General features: G+C 34.7%; 1 protein-coding gene across 4 annotated transcripts in view; it reads right to left on the bottom strand.

Moving 5' to 3' along the window:
• The window catches only part of LOC106066440 (E3 ubiquitin-protein ligase HERC2-like), a 120,442-nt gene that overhangs the window by 10,304 nt on the left and 91,088 nt on the right, over positions 1–19,050 (bottom strand). For 3 of the 4 annotated variants that reach the window (XM_056038993.1, XM_056038996.1, XM_056038997.1), the window contains 27 exons: positions 18,424–18,617; positions 17,375–17,554; positions 17,047–17,164; positions 16,737–16,847; positions 16,040–16,148; positions 15,540–15,676; positions 15,087–15,280; positions 12,920–13,117; positions 11,990–12,289; positions 11,085–11,166; positions 10,447–10,681; positions 10,035–10,212; positions 9,413–9,666; positions 8,565–8,709; positions 7,985–8,210; positions 7,631–7,802; positions 7,248–7,446; positions 6,232–6,525; positions 5,618–5,771; positions 4,734–4,841; positions 4,285–4,575; positions 3,009–3,148; positions 2,719–2,844; positions 2,065–2,336; positions 1,608–1,806; positions 941–1,155; positions 198–375 (listed from right to left, as the gene is read on the bottom strand). In XM_056038993.1, coding sequence (XP_055894968.1) covers positions 198–375; positions 941–1,155; positions 1,608–1,806; positions 2,065–2,336; positions 2,719–2,844; positions 3,009–3,148; positions 4,285–4,575; positions 4,734–4,841; positions 5,618–5,771; positions 6,232–6,525; positions 7,248–7,446; positions 7,631–7,802; positions 7,985–8,210; positions 8,565–8,709; positions 9,413–9,666; positions 10,035–10,212; positions 10,447–10,681; positions 11,085–11,166; positions 11,990–12,289; positions 12,920–13,117; positions 15,087–15,280; positions 15,540–15,676; positions 16,040–16,148; positions 16,737–16,847; positions 17,047–17,164; positions 17,375–17,554; positions 18,424–18,617 — 5,009 coding nt within the window. The remainder of the gene's footprint in view (positions 1–197; positions 376–940; positions 1,156–1,607; positions 1,807–2,064; positions 2,337–2,718; positions 2,845–3,008; positions 3,149–4,284; positions 4,576–4,733; positions 4,842–5,617; positions 5,772–6,231; positions 6,526–7,247; positions 7,447–7,630; positions 7,803–7,984; positions 8,211–8,564; positions 8,710–9,412; positions 9,667–10,034; positions 10,213–10,446; positions 10,682–11,084; positions 11,167–11,989; positions 12,290–12,919; positions 13,118–15,086; positions 15,281–15,539; positions 15,677–16,039; positions 16,149–16,736; positions 16,848–17,046; positions 17,165–17,374; positions 17,555–18,423; positions 18,618–19,050) is intronic. The other variant, XM_056038994.1, reaches the window with a different exon arrangement.

Here is a 19,050-nt window from a genome sequence, read left to right as displayed (position 1 = left end):
CTCAAAGAAGATGCTTTATAGACCTTTAAAGCATAAATTTAAAATGTACATGAAGGCTTGATCTAGTAAGTTTACCTTACTTCATCAAGTTTGCCTAATAGGTTTGCAATTTTGACAGCTTAATCATTTTGGGTTAAGGATGTGTGTTTATTATAGGATTATTTATAATAGAAAAATATTGTTAAAAATATACTGACCAGCTTTGGCCTTGACTGATCTTCGGAGTCTCCATGACCTAACCGGCCATAGCGGCCTTTACCCCAAGTGTACAATTCTCCGCTACTTGTAATACAGGCTGAGTGTGCTCCCCCAGCGGCAATGTCTGCAACCTCTTTTCCTCTTAAAGATTCAATAACTCTTGGCCTATCACATGGACTGGTTGAAAAAAAAAAGAATGTTACAAGAATGACTTACATGACCCACCTATACAACTTCATGCTTACTTCACCCACAATAATAATAAGGTCAGACTCCAATATGAAAACCTACAGGTTTTACGTTAGACAAATAAAGACCATGTCAATATGTCTCCATATAACAGTACAAGAGAATAAAACAGATACATTTATACATGGAAGCTTTAATTGAGGTGGTAGAACTCAAGCTGTATGCATTAAAACCAATGTGAAACTAAGTCACTACTGAAACGATGGGTGGTGATGCTTTTTAAATGGCCCTGTGAAGAATTAACCTGGTCCCAAGTTGCTGCTAAGTGGAAACACATAGGACATAATTATCTTCTATTTTGAAGGAACATTTGTAGTTTATAAAAAAAAAAGATAAGTGGTGTTGCAAGTTGAATGCTCATCATTCATGCTTATTAATTCATTTGTAACAGGAACAAGCTTCATGTGTGTATTCAATTACCTTACTACAACTTGAGTTAAATGTTATTCCTATTATTGGCTTATTCCATTACACAATATTTGCAATAACTTACCTTCTATTTCCATGACCCAGCTTGCCATCTTCACCCTCACCCCAGGAATAGACTTCACCTTCAGCAGACAATGCCAGACAGTGCTTTCCTCCAGAATTGACTGCCAACTTTTTGATAAACACATGCTGAATAGATTCCAGAAGGGTTGGTGTGGCCACAGAGTCTGTGCCACCAACTCCCAACCGCCCACCTGCACCATAACCAGTACCATAGACCTAAAAGTACATTATTTGAGTTTTAACAGTTTTTTTTATGACAGCTTTGACGTTTGAGCAACACTCAAAATGTATGCCATTAATAACTATTGCAACTAACAGTTATGGGGTGGGGGAGGGGGGGCGGAAAGGACAATGTGAACATTAAAAAAAATTATTTTAGTGTACAATAATACAATGGTTCATAGCACGATATTGAGTTTGACAAATATTTCTCAATTTCAATTAAGATCAAATTTCTTAAAAATGTTTTAAGCATATAAGAAAAACTTTATAAAAAATCTAAATCATTTTCAACAATAATTTACTAACAACTAAGAATATTCACAATTGATCACATCAGATTGAAAAATAATTTTAAAATTTTAAACACCCTTGGGTGACATTTAATAACACTTAGATTTATATCATACATCCCATACACTTGACTCTGGTTCATATAACTGTCTCACCTTTCCATCAGCAGTGACAGCAAATAAAGTTTGTTCTCCTCCTATCAGCTGCACAGGTCTCAGGGAGGCCAGGGCATCACAACTTAAAGGAAGCTTAACCTTGGCTCCTTCCACACCACCTAACTGACCTCTATGATTATGACCCCAGACCCAAATCTGACCACTGCCACCCCAAGACAAGGTCCAGTCATCTGGCTTCCTGTTTGAAAAAGTCATAATATTAAGCATATACAAAGTATCTAAAAAAGGTACATCCAAAAATCAAATTATACAGGTGTGAAATAATAAACAAATACAACTCTGAAATTAGACAAACATATTTCAAATAGCAAAAAAAAAGGAATTAAAAGCCAAACATTATGTTCACCATACAACACTCCAGTAGAGCATTGGTACACACACACATTAGTGATTTCTGTCCTATAGTCATCTTTGAGCACTGTAGGCCTACACTGACCTGTTCATCCACTGCAGAAGTTGCTCATCCTGATCCTGCCCAAAAACTTCATGCACTTCATGCTGGTGACTTGTGCTGGAGCTGTCATTGGCTATGTCCTGAATCTTCTTCATCACCTCCTCAGTGAACTGACTTGGGAGGGCTGTCCTCTTCACCATGGCAGAGGCCACCCTGGCTGCATTGCAGTAGCGCCGGAACCAGGACCACTTGTGGGCTTCAGAGCAGCACTGCATTGTGTCCAGTCCTAGATCACAGGCTAGAGCTACCAACACCTAAAGGAAACCATAGAGATCATATTGGTAACTTTAATGTGATTAAGTATGCAATGTTGAAGTTGAAAGAAATAGTCCCTCAGCCAGTAAAATTGAAGTGTATATGTAAAAACCCTCCCATAACTAGATCTATATATAGATCCCCTTATCTCTATTTACAACTATACCTTGACTTACACATTTAAAAAAAAAGTTGCTCCTTACATTTAACTAACAATGCTTTATGAATTTATAATATATACAAGAATACTTGTATATATTATAAATTCATAAAGCATTGTTAGTTAAATGTAAGGAGCAACTTAACACATTTATATTAGAAGTAATAGTTGTGATCAAAAATGTGTTTAATCATTGATAAATAAATTCTATACAATCTCACTTTGAAGAATGGACTGTGCATGAGATGTTTGCCACTACGCACAATGGAATCCTCATACTCATATTGTCTCTGTAATGCTTCTGGTAGACCTTTGACTAGTGAGGCTAGAGCAGAGCTGCTCATGGACTGAAAAAAAAAATAACGCAAGCAACATTTGATTTGTAATTAATAAATACTATATATTAAAGCATTGCAACATTTTAAAGTGAATTTGTACAAGGTATTTTCTGTCACAAAAATTTAAGGCTTACATTACAACAAAAATTTACAATTGATTGCTGACAAGTTACCAGAGGATATGGACGTGGAACTTCTTCAGGACTGTCAGTGGTAGGGCTAGAGAGTAAAGCATTGATGTTGATCAGACTTCCAAAGTTTGCAGCCATTAGTTTACGAAGCTTATGCAAAGCCCACATCCGTTGGTTGGCTCCTGTATTAAAAACAGTGACAAACATAAATGTATATTTCTTAGAAGCATTTCAACCAGTAACTTGATGAGCTAAAAGACAAATCACAGTCATGGCTAAGACTGAAGTGACAAGACAGTGAGATGAGCAGTAAGGATATAACACTAGTCTGGTTGGTTAAGTTTATCAGTGACAGCAAGGTTAGAAAAGCATTAAGGACTATAACACAGTCTGGTTGGTTAAGTTTATCAGTGACAGCAAGGTTAGAAAAGCATTAAGGACTATAACACAGTCTGGTTGGTTAAGTTTATCAGTGACAGACTGAAAGATGAGAAAACATTAGGATTATAAGCTGTATAAATTATTTAAATTTTTATTACACTTATCAGCAACATCAAGATGAGAAAAGCATTACATACTTTTTTTTGCTATCAGTTGAGAGTCAAAATTATAGCAACAGAAATAGATGTATTAGAGAATTAAGATATTTTAAAATTAGGGATTAAGTACAAGAGAACAGATACAGACACAAGAACTTAAGGATAGGGAACAACATATTAAGTGTCCATAAAAATGAAGACAGTAGATTGATCAACAACATACCAGTTAAACTTTAATACCACAAAGATTCTTTCAATCAATGAAAAACTCCTATTTTAAAGGGCTACCCACCCTAAAGGAGGCTTGGTAAAGCACTTGGCTTCTGAAATGGTGATCCTGGGTTCAAAACCTGGGATTTTTAATTTCAGGATCTTCAGGGCAACTCTCAGTCCACCCAGCTCTAATGGGTATCTGACATTAATTGGGGAAAAGTATGGCGGTTGGTCACGCCCATAACCGTGAACCACAAAAACAGATGATCTTTACATCGTCTACCCAATGTCATAAAGGGGAACTTATTCATCCTAAAGCTTTGCAACAAAACTTTAGCTCAATAAATCTAAGAGATTTAAACAACAAAAGGTCCACTGTTGCAGGAGCAATAATGGAACTGTTTTTACAAACAAAAAAATTACCTAAATTATATTTTTTTACAAAGTAGATAAGTCATAAATTCAACAAAGATAAGGCTAAAATAATGTTAGAGATAAAGCACTCTTACATGAAGCCCAGCCCACTGCAATATTGTTGCCAACAAGTTAAAGCTGATCCTACTAACCTAAAGAGCTGAGCTGGGCACACGCTGCCAAGGCAGCTGCCAATCTTGGGATGATGTTTCTATCTAATGAAACCTCAAGTTTAAAGTCCAGAAGGCAGGTCACCAAGTCGATAGAGGGCCGAGACAATATGGTGCGATCAGAGAGTGTGTCAAGTGGAGCGGCTGCAGGCATGATGGGATATACTGTGAAATACCATCCCCATCCATTGACGGAACCATCACTGGTGAACTTCCACTTTAGCTCATCTCCTGGGATCCTTAACTCTTGGAACCAGTCAGACCATTCTCTTCCTGTTCAAATACAAGAAAGGTCAATATTGTAAGCAATCATTAAAAAAAACTTAATATCAAGGTCTTTTCCAACTAAAAGGGTTTTGGCACATTGGCACATTTTAGGCCATGTTGTGCCTTGTTGCAATAAAACTGATACAAAGAATGATAATATGAACCTGATCTGACAGCAACTGTTCTCCCTGTGGCATCCATAATGGTTAAAGGGTCATGTCTTCTTTCAGTTGAACAATGTCTATCAAATTCAACTCTTAAAGCTTCAGCACCTAAGAGAACAGAAGTCAGGTTTTCTCTCTTAATACTTTGTAAAATATTGGCTACTAGGGCTGAAGATATAAACCATGTTGCAAAAAGACTCAAAATAAAGTAAAATATCAACAAGAAAAACATTTTTAAAAAATACTTTAAAAAAAAACAACAAAGCTTATATTAGTGTAATTGTTTCAATTATTTTGGATCAGTCATGTAATTATAGTTATCATTGACTTGGACATAATCAAATCTGTGCAATTAGAAATAGTTTTACCTTTTAGTTTTCTCAATGCACTATGATCCTATCACTTGTGTGGACCATTTGGGAGAGGGGGAGGCAAGAAAGGGGTATCTTGGTGAATTTTTACATGATTTTTTAAATGCAAATGTTCCCTAAGGGCTCAAGAGTCCTCAAGGGGATTAACTCAACTTATACCACCACATCTGTATGATTTCTTTCCTTTTTTCAAGATATCAAACAAAATAATTAATTACCATTAGATAATAAACTAATTAGTTATTTTTTTTGTTATTCTTGTGTTATCAGGTAAAAGAAATGTGCAAAATTTCAGCTTAATCCAAGATTAGGTGAGGGAGAAATAACATGTACTAGCGTTTTGACAGACAGATTTGGTTTGGTTTTGGCACAATTCAGGCCATGTCATGTTATAGAGACACAGAGAGTAGATAAAAGCTTTGTAAAAATACTTTTCAAATTGTAACTTTAACAAGTTTCTAACAAACAATAACAAGTAAAAAAATAAATGTCCAAAACTGCCTGAAAAATCACCTGGAATTTTCACAACTCCTGTGTGACTGGAATCATCTGTGTATGGGTGAGCACTCTCCTGAACCACAGGCTTGGCAGATGAGCGACCAGTCTCACTATCAGTGGCCACATCTTCTAACTCAGTGACACACAACTCCAGCAGCATTTCTGTCACCTAAAATGTAAACAAAATGAAGTGTCACTTTCAAGCAGATGGGAACTACACAAAATAGTGAAATAGAGGAGGAACAGAATGGCTTCAAAACATTCAAAATTTAAAGATAAGAAAAGTGATATTCAAATGTATAACACTATTTATTATTGCATTTTTTAAAATGAGGCTTAACTTCTTTGAGGAAAAAACTAATTGATATAAAATATAACAAGGCTATGACACAAAGTCATAATTGAGTCCAATAAGGTTAGGTAATTGAGCCTCAAGAAGGTTAGAACATAGAGCTAAAACTATGCTAGTAATTAAAATACAAATGTGATATGTTCAATATTCAATACTAAAACAAACTTTAGAAAATTAAGACATATGTAATAAATGAGTAGATTAGTCCAGAAGGTACATGATAATGAATAAATCCTCTACAAAATTTATTTTAAACACTAAAAATTTGGCCACTTACCTGAGAAGAAGCCTTCCCCAGAGCAGTGAGAACAACAGACAATGTTTTCTTGGCTCCATTCATCCTTCTAGCTACTGACAGCTTCAGAAGGTCCACCAATATTCTGGCATCTTCCACAGTTAGCTTATGAGTGAACTCATCCAGCCCCGGTGGGTAGTCACAGCTCTGACCCACCCCCACAACCTTGGTGACCTCCTCAGCTGACTGACAGGTCTCTACCAAGAGGGAGGTTCCTGGGGACACTTTGGCAGCCAAACTCTGCATGCTTGGGAATGGTAAGTCATTCTGTTCATTCTAGAGGTACAGAAAACAATTTAGTCCATATTTATATTAAAAGATAGATTTATATTACAATATCAGTAACTCTTAATTTAAAAAAAAAACCTAACTAGTAGCAATAAATGCTTTAGAAGATTTTTTTTTAAAATAGCACCTTTCAAAAGAATGTGATTCTTCAACTTATTGGTTTTATTAGAAAAAATACACTGGGAAAGATTGATCCAAAATCACAAAAGTAAGTGCAAAAAAAGCATAGAATATCACCACTGACCACTTCAGTCAGCCGAAGTAATGTTTTCATGTTTTTTTTTTCATTCAACCGCTCACTGTCAGACAGTCATGTGTACAAGTAATGTTTTAATGTTTCTTTCATTCACCTACTTACTGCACAGCAACTAAATGAAGAAACTGTAACTCATTGTTACAGCAATTGACATTACTAATAAAACTAAAGCCTTTATATAGATAATAGATGTACACTTTCCTAACACAGCTCTCTATTTCTCCAACCAGTCAGTTAGTCATGGTTAGTCCCCATTACAAGACACTAAGGTCAGACAGTATACATACACCTGTATATCTGTCAATACTGTTAAAATCAGGAGGGTCACAATTTCAAACCCTGCCCACCTCCATCCCCTGGATTCCTGCAGTAGGTTTGTACTAGGATGTAATAAACTTCATTTCTGAAGGAATGCATGGAGCTTGTACAAACAAACTAAATGTTCCAGACTTACCCCTTCTATTGACTCCATGATAGTAGACACCACCATGTCCCCTGCTCCTTGTTCTGCTGCTGTGGTGTGACTGATAATGCCACCATCTGGGAGTGAGCTCTGTGAGTAGGACACAGACTGGATCAAATTCTGACTGCTGTCTCCACCTGGCCCATTCACTGGGATGGTCTCTTTACTAAGAGCCTTAACAATAGCCTCCCTGTAATACATATTAGATAAACTTATTTCAAATCTACACCTGATATTAAGTCTACACCAGATATAAAGTCTACCCGAGATTCAAATGGACAAACTTTTACATTGTCAATAAATTCATAAACAGAATTCTACAATTAAAAAAAAACAGATGATTTAACTTTAAAAAAAAAAGTAAAACTGAATACCTGGCATATTTGATTTGCAGATCATTGAGGACATGGTTGAGTGCCCTCTGCTTTTCTAAGGTAGAGTCCATGTACAAGATGATTTTAGATAATGATGGTCTGTTAGTTTTGTCTCTGTTGTTTGCATCTTTCAGGGGAATGTTGAATTGTTCTTCTTTCTCATCTTGTAAGCCTTCAAAAGAAAAAAAAATTGTCACTTGATCATTTTTTGCTATTTTAAATAAAACAAAGCATTAATGTAGCTTTCCTGTTTGTCTAAACTGTTTATGTACAACAATATTTCAACATTTGTATTCATACATGATACTATTCATTGCTTAACATTAGAAGAATTCAATCATTAATCATACTAACCCAAAACAGTGGCTCCTAGTGGATCTTTAGATGCAGAAAAGAGTACTGGCTCATGAGAGGTAGGAATGGAGTACCCAGTGACAGCCCAGGCTATACTGTGCGAAGATCCACAGGCCACTCTTGATATCTTGTAGCCCTCAGTACCCAGGACTAAGGCAGCCTTTCTGTTCACTATGGTAGTTCCATTACCCTGCTGACCATGGTCATTGTCACCCCAAGCCCAGACCTTGTTAAAAAAAATTAATGTTAGAATCAATGAGGTATACAGAATTAGAGCAAATATATGCACCTTTGATTGTATATTTTAGTTGGGCACATCAGCACCACATAGGTCATGATATGTAGACTTAATAAACTAAAATATTTAAAAACAAAATTGTGATATATAAATATATACATGTAAAATCCAACATGACTTGACAATAATCTGCATTACATATAGTTAACTTAACCAATTACGTAAGTGATAAAAAAGCTCAGAAATGTATTAAATCCTGCTAAAACTTGGTAATGACTAGTGTACTGCAATATCAAGTTTTAAGGTTGATTATTTAGCTACAGAGAAGATTAACTGTCTTACCTGGCCAGTGTCTGTGACAGCCAGACAGTGAAGTGCCCCAACAGAAACATGGACAATCTTCTTACCCTTCAGTCCCTCAACTAGCTGTGGCTTACGAACATGAGCATCAGTGCCATGGCCAAGGCGGAAATAATCCCCTTTACCCCTGAAACCGATTATGACCCAAGTTAAAACTTTGGAATATTGGGGTATAAAAGAAAATTAAAAAAAAAATAACTATACATAAACCTGATAGAAAAAAAACAAAACAAGAAAACTTAACTAAAACCATAACTTAAATTTTAAAACGTGATACAAATTTTGACAAAATATCAACCAAAGAAGTTTTAATGTTAACACATGTGGATATTTTAAACTATGTATTGAAAATGCATTTAAAGCTCACATATGCATTTATATAAACAAATGCAAAATAAACAGCACTAAAACAAATCATTGTTATTGAGAAACATGAAAGACAATATGATAGTAAATATTTTATTACTTTAGATGAAAAGTTGAAATAGTTAACTTTTTTTTTTTAATGGCACTGATTCCACTGATACAGATTTACAGAATAGAAGTTGACTGGTTTCAAACTTGCTAATACTCAAATAAAATGACAATAATAATAATAATAAACAATAAGACTGAGCACCCAGAATAGCTAAAGCTTATAATATATTGAACATTAAGGAAATTCTAACAATGTATTTTGCTTAAAATTTGTACTTTAATTTTATTTCACAAGAAAACTGCAGTCTTCTCTAAATGAATTCATATTTTGTTTCTCAGTTACAGTTTTTAAATAGCCTCTTTGTATTATTACAATAATAATGTCAGATAGTAATATCAGATAAGTTTCTTACCATGTCCAAACCTGACCAAGTTTAGTCAAAGCCAGTGAGAACTGGGCACCACACTCTATCTGAATCACACCTTGTCCAGTCAGCCTTTCAACTGGATGAGGTATGTTGCAGCCCTCACTTCCTCCACGGCCCAGTTTACCAAAGTCTCCATCACCCCAAGAGTAAACCACACCATCATCTGTCAGGGCTAATGTCTGGGCATCTCGACTTCCACAGGCCACCTGGACCACCCTTTGGCCAGCAAGTGCCATTACCTTGATAAATAAATTATCAAATAACAATTATGTAAGCACTAGAAACATATAAACAAAATTAACTGGGCTGAAACAAATTATTTTCATTGAGAAACATAAAAAGCAATAACAAAGTGAAGATAGTATGGAAAACTCTATTACACAAAGAGATGTGTTGACTTCAAAAAATAAATTCTTCCCTTTTTAAGTTATAATATTCATAACAAACAATTCTTGTAGTAAATTCAGTTAATACTGTAACTGGTAAAAAAAGGCTTAGGGTTTTGTTATATAAGAGACTTAAACCTAGGAGTCTGTAAACTTTACATCAATTAGCTAGTAACTCACTTTCTGTATTGAGTGTAAGAGAATGAATTGGAGTAACAAACCTGCTTTGGTTTCAGCTGTGTTGTGTTATCCCCATGTCCCAAACGGCCATAGTCACCAAGTCCCCATGTGTACAGGTCACCGTTGGAGATAATGGCAGCACTGTGGGAGCTGCCGCAGGCAATGTCTCTAACTCTCTTGGATTTGAGAGCTTCAATCAATCTGGGTGTATCACAGTTCCTAAAATACAAAAGTATTTCCCTAATTGAAAGAAAACTGTAATGCTTCTCACATCAAGTCACATAACTGAGTTTAAGAAGGATTTGTTTACAGCCAGTTTGTTACTATTCCACTGTAACAGAAGTATTCATCCAAAATATGCAGATAATCTAAATGTTAGACATGTCTAGTTACTTCTTAACTATTTACTTTTATTTATATTGTGCAATTTATAAATCTTAAAGATTCACTTACATTCTACTGGACAGGCCAAGTTTACCATCATCACCTTCTCCCCAAGCAAAAACTTTGCCATCTATGCTGAGTGCTAGGGCATGACGGCCACCTGAATGAACCGCCACTTTCTTAATAACATATGGCCCCAGAGAGGTCAGCTGACGTGGGACTGACACATTCCCAGTCACTGTTCCCAAACCAAGCCTGCCATTGGTGCCTTCTCCACAGGCATACACTTTGCCATCTTGAGTAACTGAAAATAAATCAAAAACTTTCTTTTAATCTTCAATTTTGATTAATCGTAATATCCACAGTAACTTGATGTGACTATTTAGACAATAATTCACTTTATTAGGTTGGTGGCTCAAAATTTTTTTTTGGGAATATATAACATACTTGACTCTAAAAACCTGGCATATTTTGGCTAGTCACATAAAAAAAAAACCAGTTTGCCACAGTGAAGATAAAACCAAAATTTTAGCTATGATGCACACCTTCAAATCTCAAAATCTGAGATGAAAATTGAAAGAAACTGTGAAATAATTTCTATTTCCATACATTAAATCAAGAAAGTGATATGTTTACTTTGAGCTTAAAATTGTAACCTACCACAGAATAAACTTTTAGATCAACCAGCTATCTAAATTGAAACCTACCACAGAATAAACTTTTAGATCCACCAGCTATCTGTATACAATTCAGTGCAGATAGCGCATCATTCAGCATTGGCATCTTAATCTGTTGGCAAAAAAACAAACATAATATACCATAAGAATACTATATTTACTAACAAAATAGCAATGGCTGTAGTGTAGGTGTAGGTATTTTATTTACATTGAAAATATAATCTAAAAAGATTTCATTTAAATTTGAGATAATTTTATTAATTCAATATTTAAAAAAGGCTAGTCATTTTCTTAAAAAAAGGGTGACAAAATATTTACAGCTTTCCTTTATAGTTATGTACAGAGATAAACACAGTTGCAGGAACTTTCTTTGCTAATTAATGTAATTCTTCATTTGGCAAATTCATCCTGACAATGCTATATTTTGAAAATGGAAATCTATTTCCTGTAATTATCAACAATGTTCTAAAAAAGTAATACTATGTCACAAATTGATTATCAGAAAATTCAAGTTTGTTTATATTTAAAATATAATATATATGCTTGATTTTAATGTGGTATAATAATAATTGGCTGATGCATCTACTTTTAATATATTTAAATTATCTTCTATCAAGTTAAATTAGGTTCTTGCAACAAACTATAACGGTCTCTATTACAAGTCAATGTTAAATGTCTAGACAGGTTGGATGGTAGCAGTGAAACACTTTGACCACCCTTGATCAAATAAAAAAAATGTTCAATATAGTTTGAGTAGAAAATAGCATTGGTTACTTGGAAGTTGTGCTGTATTGTTCAGTTTCAGGTTAATGAAAAATATAAAATAATAGATTTATAAATGTAACAAAAAATGTAATAAATTTTGTTTAACAGAAGGATTAAAATAAGATTTCTCATTTAATAAATAAAAAATATGTATAATTGTAATGAATTACTTTAGATCCTTTAGGCCCACCAAGCTGATCTTTGTCATTCAGACCCCACACAAAAACGTAGGTCTGTATATCTTTGGATGAGGATTTCCCTTTTTTGTTCCTTGATGCTGTAGAGCTCCCTGTCCCTGTTTTCTGTTGCTCCTCATCTTCTTCATCCTTATCTTGTGCCAGGATGGAAAATGTGGTTGGAATGTCATCATCATCAGTCTTGTGCCGGGCAGAGATGGACAAGCCATGAATCTTGCAGTCAATGCCACTGCTGCGACACTGCCTGATGCCAATCTCAATGACACGATAATGCTGAAACACAAATTTGGTTTATGGTTTAATGACTTAGAACTAAAGACACGATGCACATCAGTAATGACAAATTAAATAGAGAATTTAACAAATACAGATAGAGGATTTAACATAATACAAATACAAAGAGGATTTAACAGTGATAGACCTAATATTTTGAATAGAAAACAACATTTTTATATGGCATTAACTCTCATGAGAATGAATGCTATTTAAGACAAAAGGGGGACAGTGTCAGGTGATTTCCATGTGGTGTCCTGTGGTAACAGGATTAATTCCACCCTCTTGCTACTCCTCCTGGCCTGCCTCTGCATGCCTGACTGGTGCTGAACGCTGCTGTTGCATGGTCTGAGCAATGTGTTAAGTACTGGCAGACATGGTTCTTGCATGCTCATCTCGTGTAGGGGCTAAGTCTCTTTGAATTTAGAGTCAATGCTGCCACCCAGTAGACTAGTGAAGGGTCAAACCTTTCGCAAATCTATACTCTAAACAGGTAGCAAAAAAGGTCTCACTTTCATGGATTATGACAAAATTGAAAATTATTCTGAATCCCTACACTGTCTTTCGGCAATATGGTAAATCATATACATAAAAATAAAGGTAATGAAATTTAAAAGCAGTGTTACATACCTCAGTCATGTCAGAAAGAAGTGTTACCAGGGACTCATCTGTAGCAATGTGTACTGTTTTCAGCTCCTTCAAACTGACAACTGAGTCACCACCACTGACTACAATCAGAGATGGCACATAACTGGAATCTGCTGGGTCAATTTTCATCATCAATCTGCTAATGACCATCTCTGGTTCTATCTCCAAGCGTATCCAATGCTATAGATAAATATCAGTCATTAAAATCGTGTCCAAGACACGTCAGACATGTATACACAACAATATTTTTTTTTTTCCAGAATTACGCCACAGCATTAGACCTATGTTACAATGACATTATGAAGCTAAACAAACTAATTTTAAAGAAAGTTTGAAATTAATTAGGATTTAATGTTTTCTAAGTTTTGAAAACTTTGTTTTGTTAATTCAAAATCTATAGAGGAATAATCTTATCATGGTAATGTTTTAAGAAGGATGATATTGACAAAATAGATAAATATCTAAAGCACTCACGTTTTCAAATTTTACATGGTAAGAATGACAAACAAATACTTGTTATATTTACTACTGTTTACTGAGTTGTTCAGCTGAATGCATATACAGGGTGCGTCAAAAAAATGTATACACACTTTGAACTGTCATAGACAATTTATTTCCCGTTCTACAATACTACATTTCAGCACATGGAAAGCTTAATGTCTAATTGGAAAAATAAATGTGTTTAAAATGAGAATAAGTTTCAAACTGGTGGCCCTCAGTACGAGTCAACACTGATTCCGTACATTGTACCAAAGTGTCCACTGAGATTTCTGCACACACCGCCAGAATCTCATTCCACAGTGTGTCCAGGAGATGTAGTTACGTTTGTACACCTCATCTTGAACTGTGCCCCATAAGAAGAAATCCAGTGGCGTGAGATCTGGAGAGTGTGCAGGAAACTCGATTGGTCCCCTGCGTCCTATCCACTGGCCTGGCACATTGTGATCCAGGTATGCTTGTACGTCCCTATGATAGTGCGGCGGGGCGCCATCTTGTTGGAAATAAAACTCATCATTACTGTATAATGCACAATGGCAGGGAATATGGAGTCAGCAAGCATTGTTAGGTATGTTTCTCCAGTAACAGTACCTTCAAAGCAGAAAGGCCCAATGAGTGCCCTTGCAGATAAACCACACCACACATTTACGCCAGGCAAATTCACAGCCTTTTCAACTGTAATGCAAGGATTATCTTCAGCCCAGTACACACAATTGTGCCTATCGACAGTTCCATTAAGTTTGAATTGGGCTTCATCCGACCAAATTATGCCACCCATAAATCCCAGTTCACGTCTCACCCTCTCCTGAACCCGTTCACAAAATTCTAACCTTCGATCTGGATCGTCGTCACTTAGCTGTTGCATCAGCCTTGAAATGTACACACGAAACTTGCCTTTCCTCAGAATGTGTAGCACACTACTAGCACTTACATCACTCTCACGTGACGCTTGCCTTGACAATTTTTGAGGTGAAAGCTGAAACAGTTCCAAGACCGCAGTTGTGGAATCATCACTTATAGCTGTACGAGGTCGTCCTGATCGACCTTAATGCACATCACACACTGTTCCGAGAATTTTAAATTTGTCTCGTAGACATGTATATGTTAACCTTGAAGGTGGTTCTGTACCATACTCATGTCTCCACTGTCTTCGAACCGCAGCTACATTCTCAAACTTCCAATACCACTTAATTATCTGCTTCCGCTCTTCAAAACTTAACGCACGTCCGCCATGTTGCAGTTACTTCCTTGCCACTCCCGCACTGAGTATGGTACAGAACCACCTTCACATTTATTTTTCCAATTAGACATTAAGCTTTCCATGTGCAGAAATTTAGCATTGTAGAACGGGAAATAAATTGTCTATGACAGTTCAAAGTGTGTATACATTTTTTTGACAACCCTGTATTTTGGGATAAATTCATATAAATCTTTCTTCCCAAGTGCCATTAGAAAAGTGAACATGTTTCCTAAAACAGCCAAGAAAACCTATGACTTACAGGAGCTTAATCACTAAAAACATGAATGATAAAGTTAAAACAATGAGGTATTATTATTTCAGTTATTATTTTTTTGTAGGAATGGCTAATTTATAAAATAAGATGAAACCAGTAATTGCCTCATGTTGCGTTATTAATAACAATAAATCTACCTTTCCCTGAGTGCCATGACTCTGCCAGTAATGTCCTTGACCATCATACAAGCTGTGAGCCTGGTCTTCTCGTGAGGAAACTGTCACACTCTTCACACATGCATGCCAGTTATTGATTGTGGATCCTTTTGGAGGCTGGGAAGGAGTCACTCGGTTGTGGCGTCCCGGCTTCCCAGCAAAACAAGGATCACTTCCTGCAGAAATAAACATTCAACACATTCTGACAAATTTGAAATAACCCAAGAGTCACTTCGAAAAATTTTTTTTTTTACAATCACGATCAGTAATAAAATAAAAATTCTGTTATATATATTTTACTTTTAGACCAGTACCATTAGATGAATAAAATTTCATATTATAAAAGCAACCTGTTTACTTTTGAATTATTAAAAGCAAAATCTGGTCATATAAACATCCCATTATACACAATTATGTAAAAGTCAAACTGTTCACCTGGTTCCTGTATTCTGTTAAAAGGATGTTTGTGTGTACGACAGATTTTGAAACAGTTATCACAGAGGTCAAAGCTTTCACATGACTGACAGTGGTATCTGGGTCCACTCAAGGGGTTCATGAAACAGTTGGAACATCTGGACACAGAAGACATATTCAATGTTAGAATAATAAAAAGCAGTTTAAAAGTAAGAGAAGAAACTGTACCTTGAAAATCTGAAATATATTTAAACTTGCACAAATAGACAAGCACTTAGATTACTTTTTTAAAATTACTTTATAACTATTGTTTTATGATAAGATTTTTATTTTTATAATCTTTAAATAGTATTTGCATATTTTCCAAACAAACTAAGCCTTACAATGAATCACTGATGCCAGCAATCTTTAGAGTCTCCAATTATTTCTTTAAAAGTGATCAATAATCATAATTATGAGAGTTAAGAGACTGAAATGAAACTGTTACAGTAATACTGCATATTAGAAAAAGAGCTACTGACGAGATTTGTGGATGAACACTGGGAACAAGTTCCATCTCAGAGATAACACCTGTCCAATGTAACTGTTGTGGAAAGTCTACTGTGATGTCTCGTCCATTGGGAATGATAGCTAAGAATTAACATGAAAAAACACTTTACAATTGAAAACAGAGTATAGAGATTTTTATTATTGTTTAAAATTTATTTCAAATTATTAAACTTTTACTACTTCTTGATTCAACTTTGAAATCAAACTTTACTTACTGAATATAAAGCCAACTTTCTTTTTTTTTTTAGTTAACAGAGAAAAAGACAAGAGTTTATTATTTAAAATTTTATTAGTCGACATAAATTATTAAAAAATGGTTAATTTAAGCTCATTTATATTCCACACTTCAAAATTAAATAAGAAAAGACCGCTTCTACTAAATTGACCAATTAATTATTCCTTATCTGCAGCAAGCCCAATACTAGTAACAATTTCTGTGTTTTTAAACATGACCAGCTGTTTCTTAGGGAGACTATAATAAAAACTTGACTAATCTAAAGAAGACTTTTGAAGGAAAGAATTAAAAAAAGGGAGAAGGAGGTCCACCTATAGATGGGATCAAACACTTTTAAATACTTTTCCAGGCTTAAAATAAGGGGATGGATATACAATAAACCACTTAAGATCAAGAATAGAGAGTACATATAAAAATGATATGAGTGTGCTTACCTGTGACAGTTCCAACACTTGAGTGTGTCACAGAGCCCCACTTGTAGGTTGGTTTTGTGACAGATGCTTTAACCCTGACTTTGTCTCCCACCTTTATAGCTTGGCCATTATCTAAAAAGTAGAAACCATTGGGGGATAATCACAAACAGCTTGCAAAATAAAAAAACTAAAATTAAAACCTTAAACATTTGTATAATTGAAATTAATATAAGCTTATTTAAACAAATAATATTTTCTCAATATCAGCTTTATCAAAATAGACTAAACATAAACTCAAACAAAAAAAAAAGACAAGGGCAAGTATAGTCACCAATAGTAGTGTTGATGAAGCCTAAGATCTCCACATGGATGTATCTGACCCAGTAAGTGCCTCCCTTTCTCTGCCAGTAGGCTTGAATGTTGAGCTCATGAAGCCCATCTTGATCCAACTGTTAAGAGAGACAACACAGTTCTCAATTCCCATCAAATGTTAAGATTGATATTATTAGCATACTTTAAAATCTGTGATTCAGAAACGCTTTTTTAAAAAGCTAATCAGTAAACATTTTTTTTTAAAATTCTATTGAGAATTTCTCAACTGATAAAATCTTTATAATAAAATGTTATTTCTAATAAGATTTGTTAAAAAAAAAAGTTACTTTTGTCACTTTGCCAATGTCTCCTTGATGCACTTCTTCATAAGTCCTACAACAACGGACCATCATACCAATTTGAATTTTCTGTCTGACATAGATGGCATAATCATCTGTATTGAGGAAAGCACTCCTTTTCTTAAACTCCACACCACAAGGAATCCCAACAGATTCAGGAGCAGGAGTCTAGGGAACATAATAGTAAAAAAAATTATAATCAATGGTTTCAAGTTCAGGAAATCCTGTAATTAAAAAGATAAAACTGTAAAAATAGTTATTGAATTCAAGTTTAATATTAGACTCTAATAAACTGGTTGTTAGCTTTATTTTTAATCAATATTGAAATTTAGAAAACAGACATGGTCTGTAGTATGTGTGGTAGTTTAGTTTATAACTGCATATATATTTAATTAAAACATAAAGATCTTACAATGACATTTCTTTATAAGGTACAATACCAAGAAAAAAAACTATATATAGTTAACTATAGGCCTCAAATGGATTGAAACCCTATAAGGATGAAAAGAGAAATGGTATCTTTTTGTCTACATGTATCTGTACAAATATGGACATCAGATGCTAATTAATTATGTTGGCAACATCTAGCTTTAAATATTTTTTTGGTCATTTTTCTTATGAAGTTGCAGGTCCTTGACAAATTTTCCATTTACTAAAATGAACTGCAGTTGTATGTAAAGGATTCATAAATAAAACTGTGATTGCAACATAAAAAAAAAAGGATTGCTTCGATTTGTTCATTTAATGTAAAAATATATGATTTTCCATCAGAGGTTAAAAAGGTACTAATGCAAATTCTTTATTGCTAATTTGCTTTAAACATTTAAAAATGCACTATATCTAAAAGTTGTATGTGGTGTGAAAAAGATTTAATACTCAGCTTACACATGCAATAAATGACTCAATACTCTATTTACACACTGAAACCAAGCAATAAATGACTCAATACTCTACTTACACACTGAAACCATGCATAAATGACTCAATACTCTACTTACACACTGAAACCATGCAATAAATGACTCAAATAGACTCACTTGAAATTCTTTAATATGACTCACATCAAAAGCTTCATAATCATCAGAGCCTTCAGATACAGAGTCACTATCAGTGTAGCCATCTTCTGATGAGGCAACATCAGTATCAGAGTCCTCATTCCCAGATCCTGGATGTTCCAGCAGCCAGCTGACCAAGGCCTCAATGGTTGGTGGCTCAGGTATCAAACCTCCAGCTGGTGGATAGAACATTTGAGAGCATGATTTAGATTTAACGATTAGCTAAAAATGTTTTTTCTTAAGAGATACTCATCAATGCCTTATTGTGACTATAAAAGAGGGCAGCGATCTGATGATGTATAATTCTTAATGATCATTTTAAGAGGGTCAGTGGTCTGATGATGTAAAATTCTTTATGGTCAATTAAGGAAATCAGTGATATGATGAAATATAATTCTTTATGATCACTATAAGGGATCAGTAATGACCGAGATAAAGCACAAGTTTGAAAAAGCTGTATTTAAGTTAGAAGGTGAACGCAAAGTGGATTAAGAAGATCTTTGGAGCACAATAAATTGTATTGATTTATGTGACAGGAGTTCAATGTTGGAAGTTTTCATAAAAAGCAAAGCACTGTATTTCACTAATAACCCATAGGTGATAAACCTT

Source organism: Biomphalaria glabrata, chromosome 8 (assembly GCF_947242115.1).
Source record: "Biomphalaria glabrata chromosome 8, xgBioGlab47.1, whole genome shotgun sequence".
Taxonomy (NCBI): Eukaryota; Metazoa; Mollusca; class Gastropoda; family Planorbidae; genus Biomphalaria; species Biomphalaria glabrata.
Note: the sequence above shows the minus strand (reverse complement) of the source record. Positions and strands in the feature narration are given on the sequence as shown.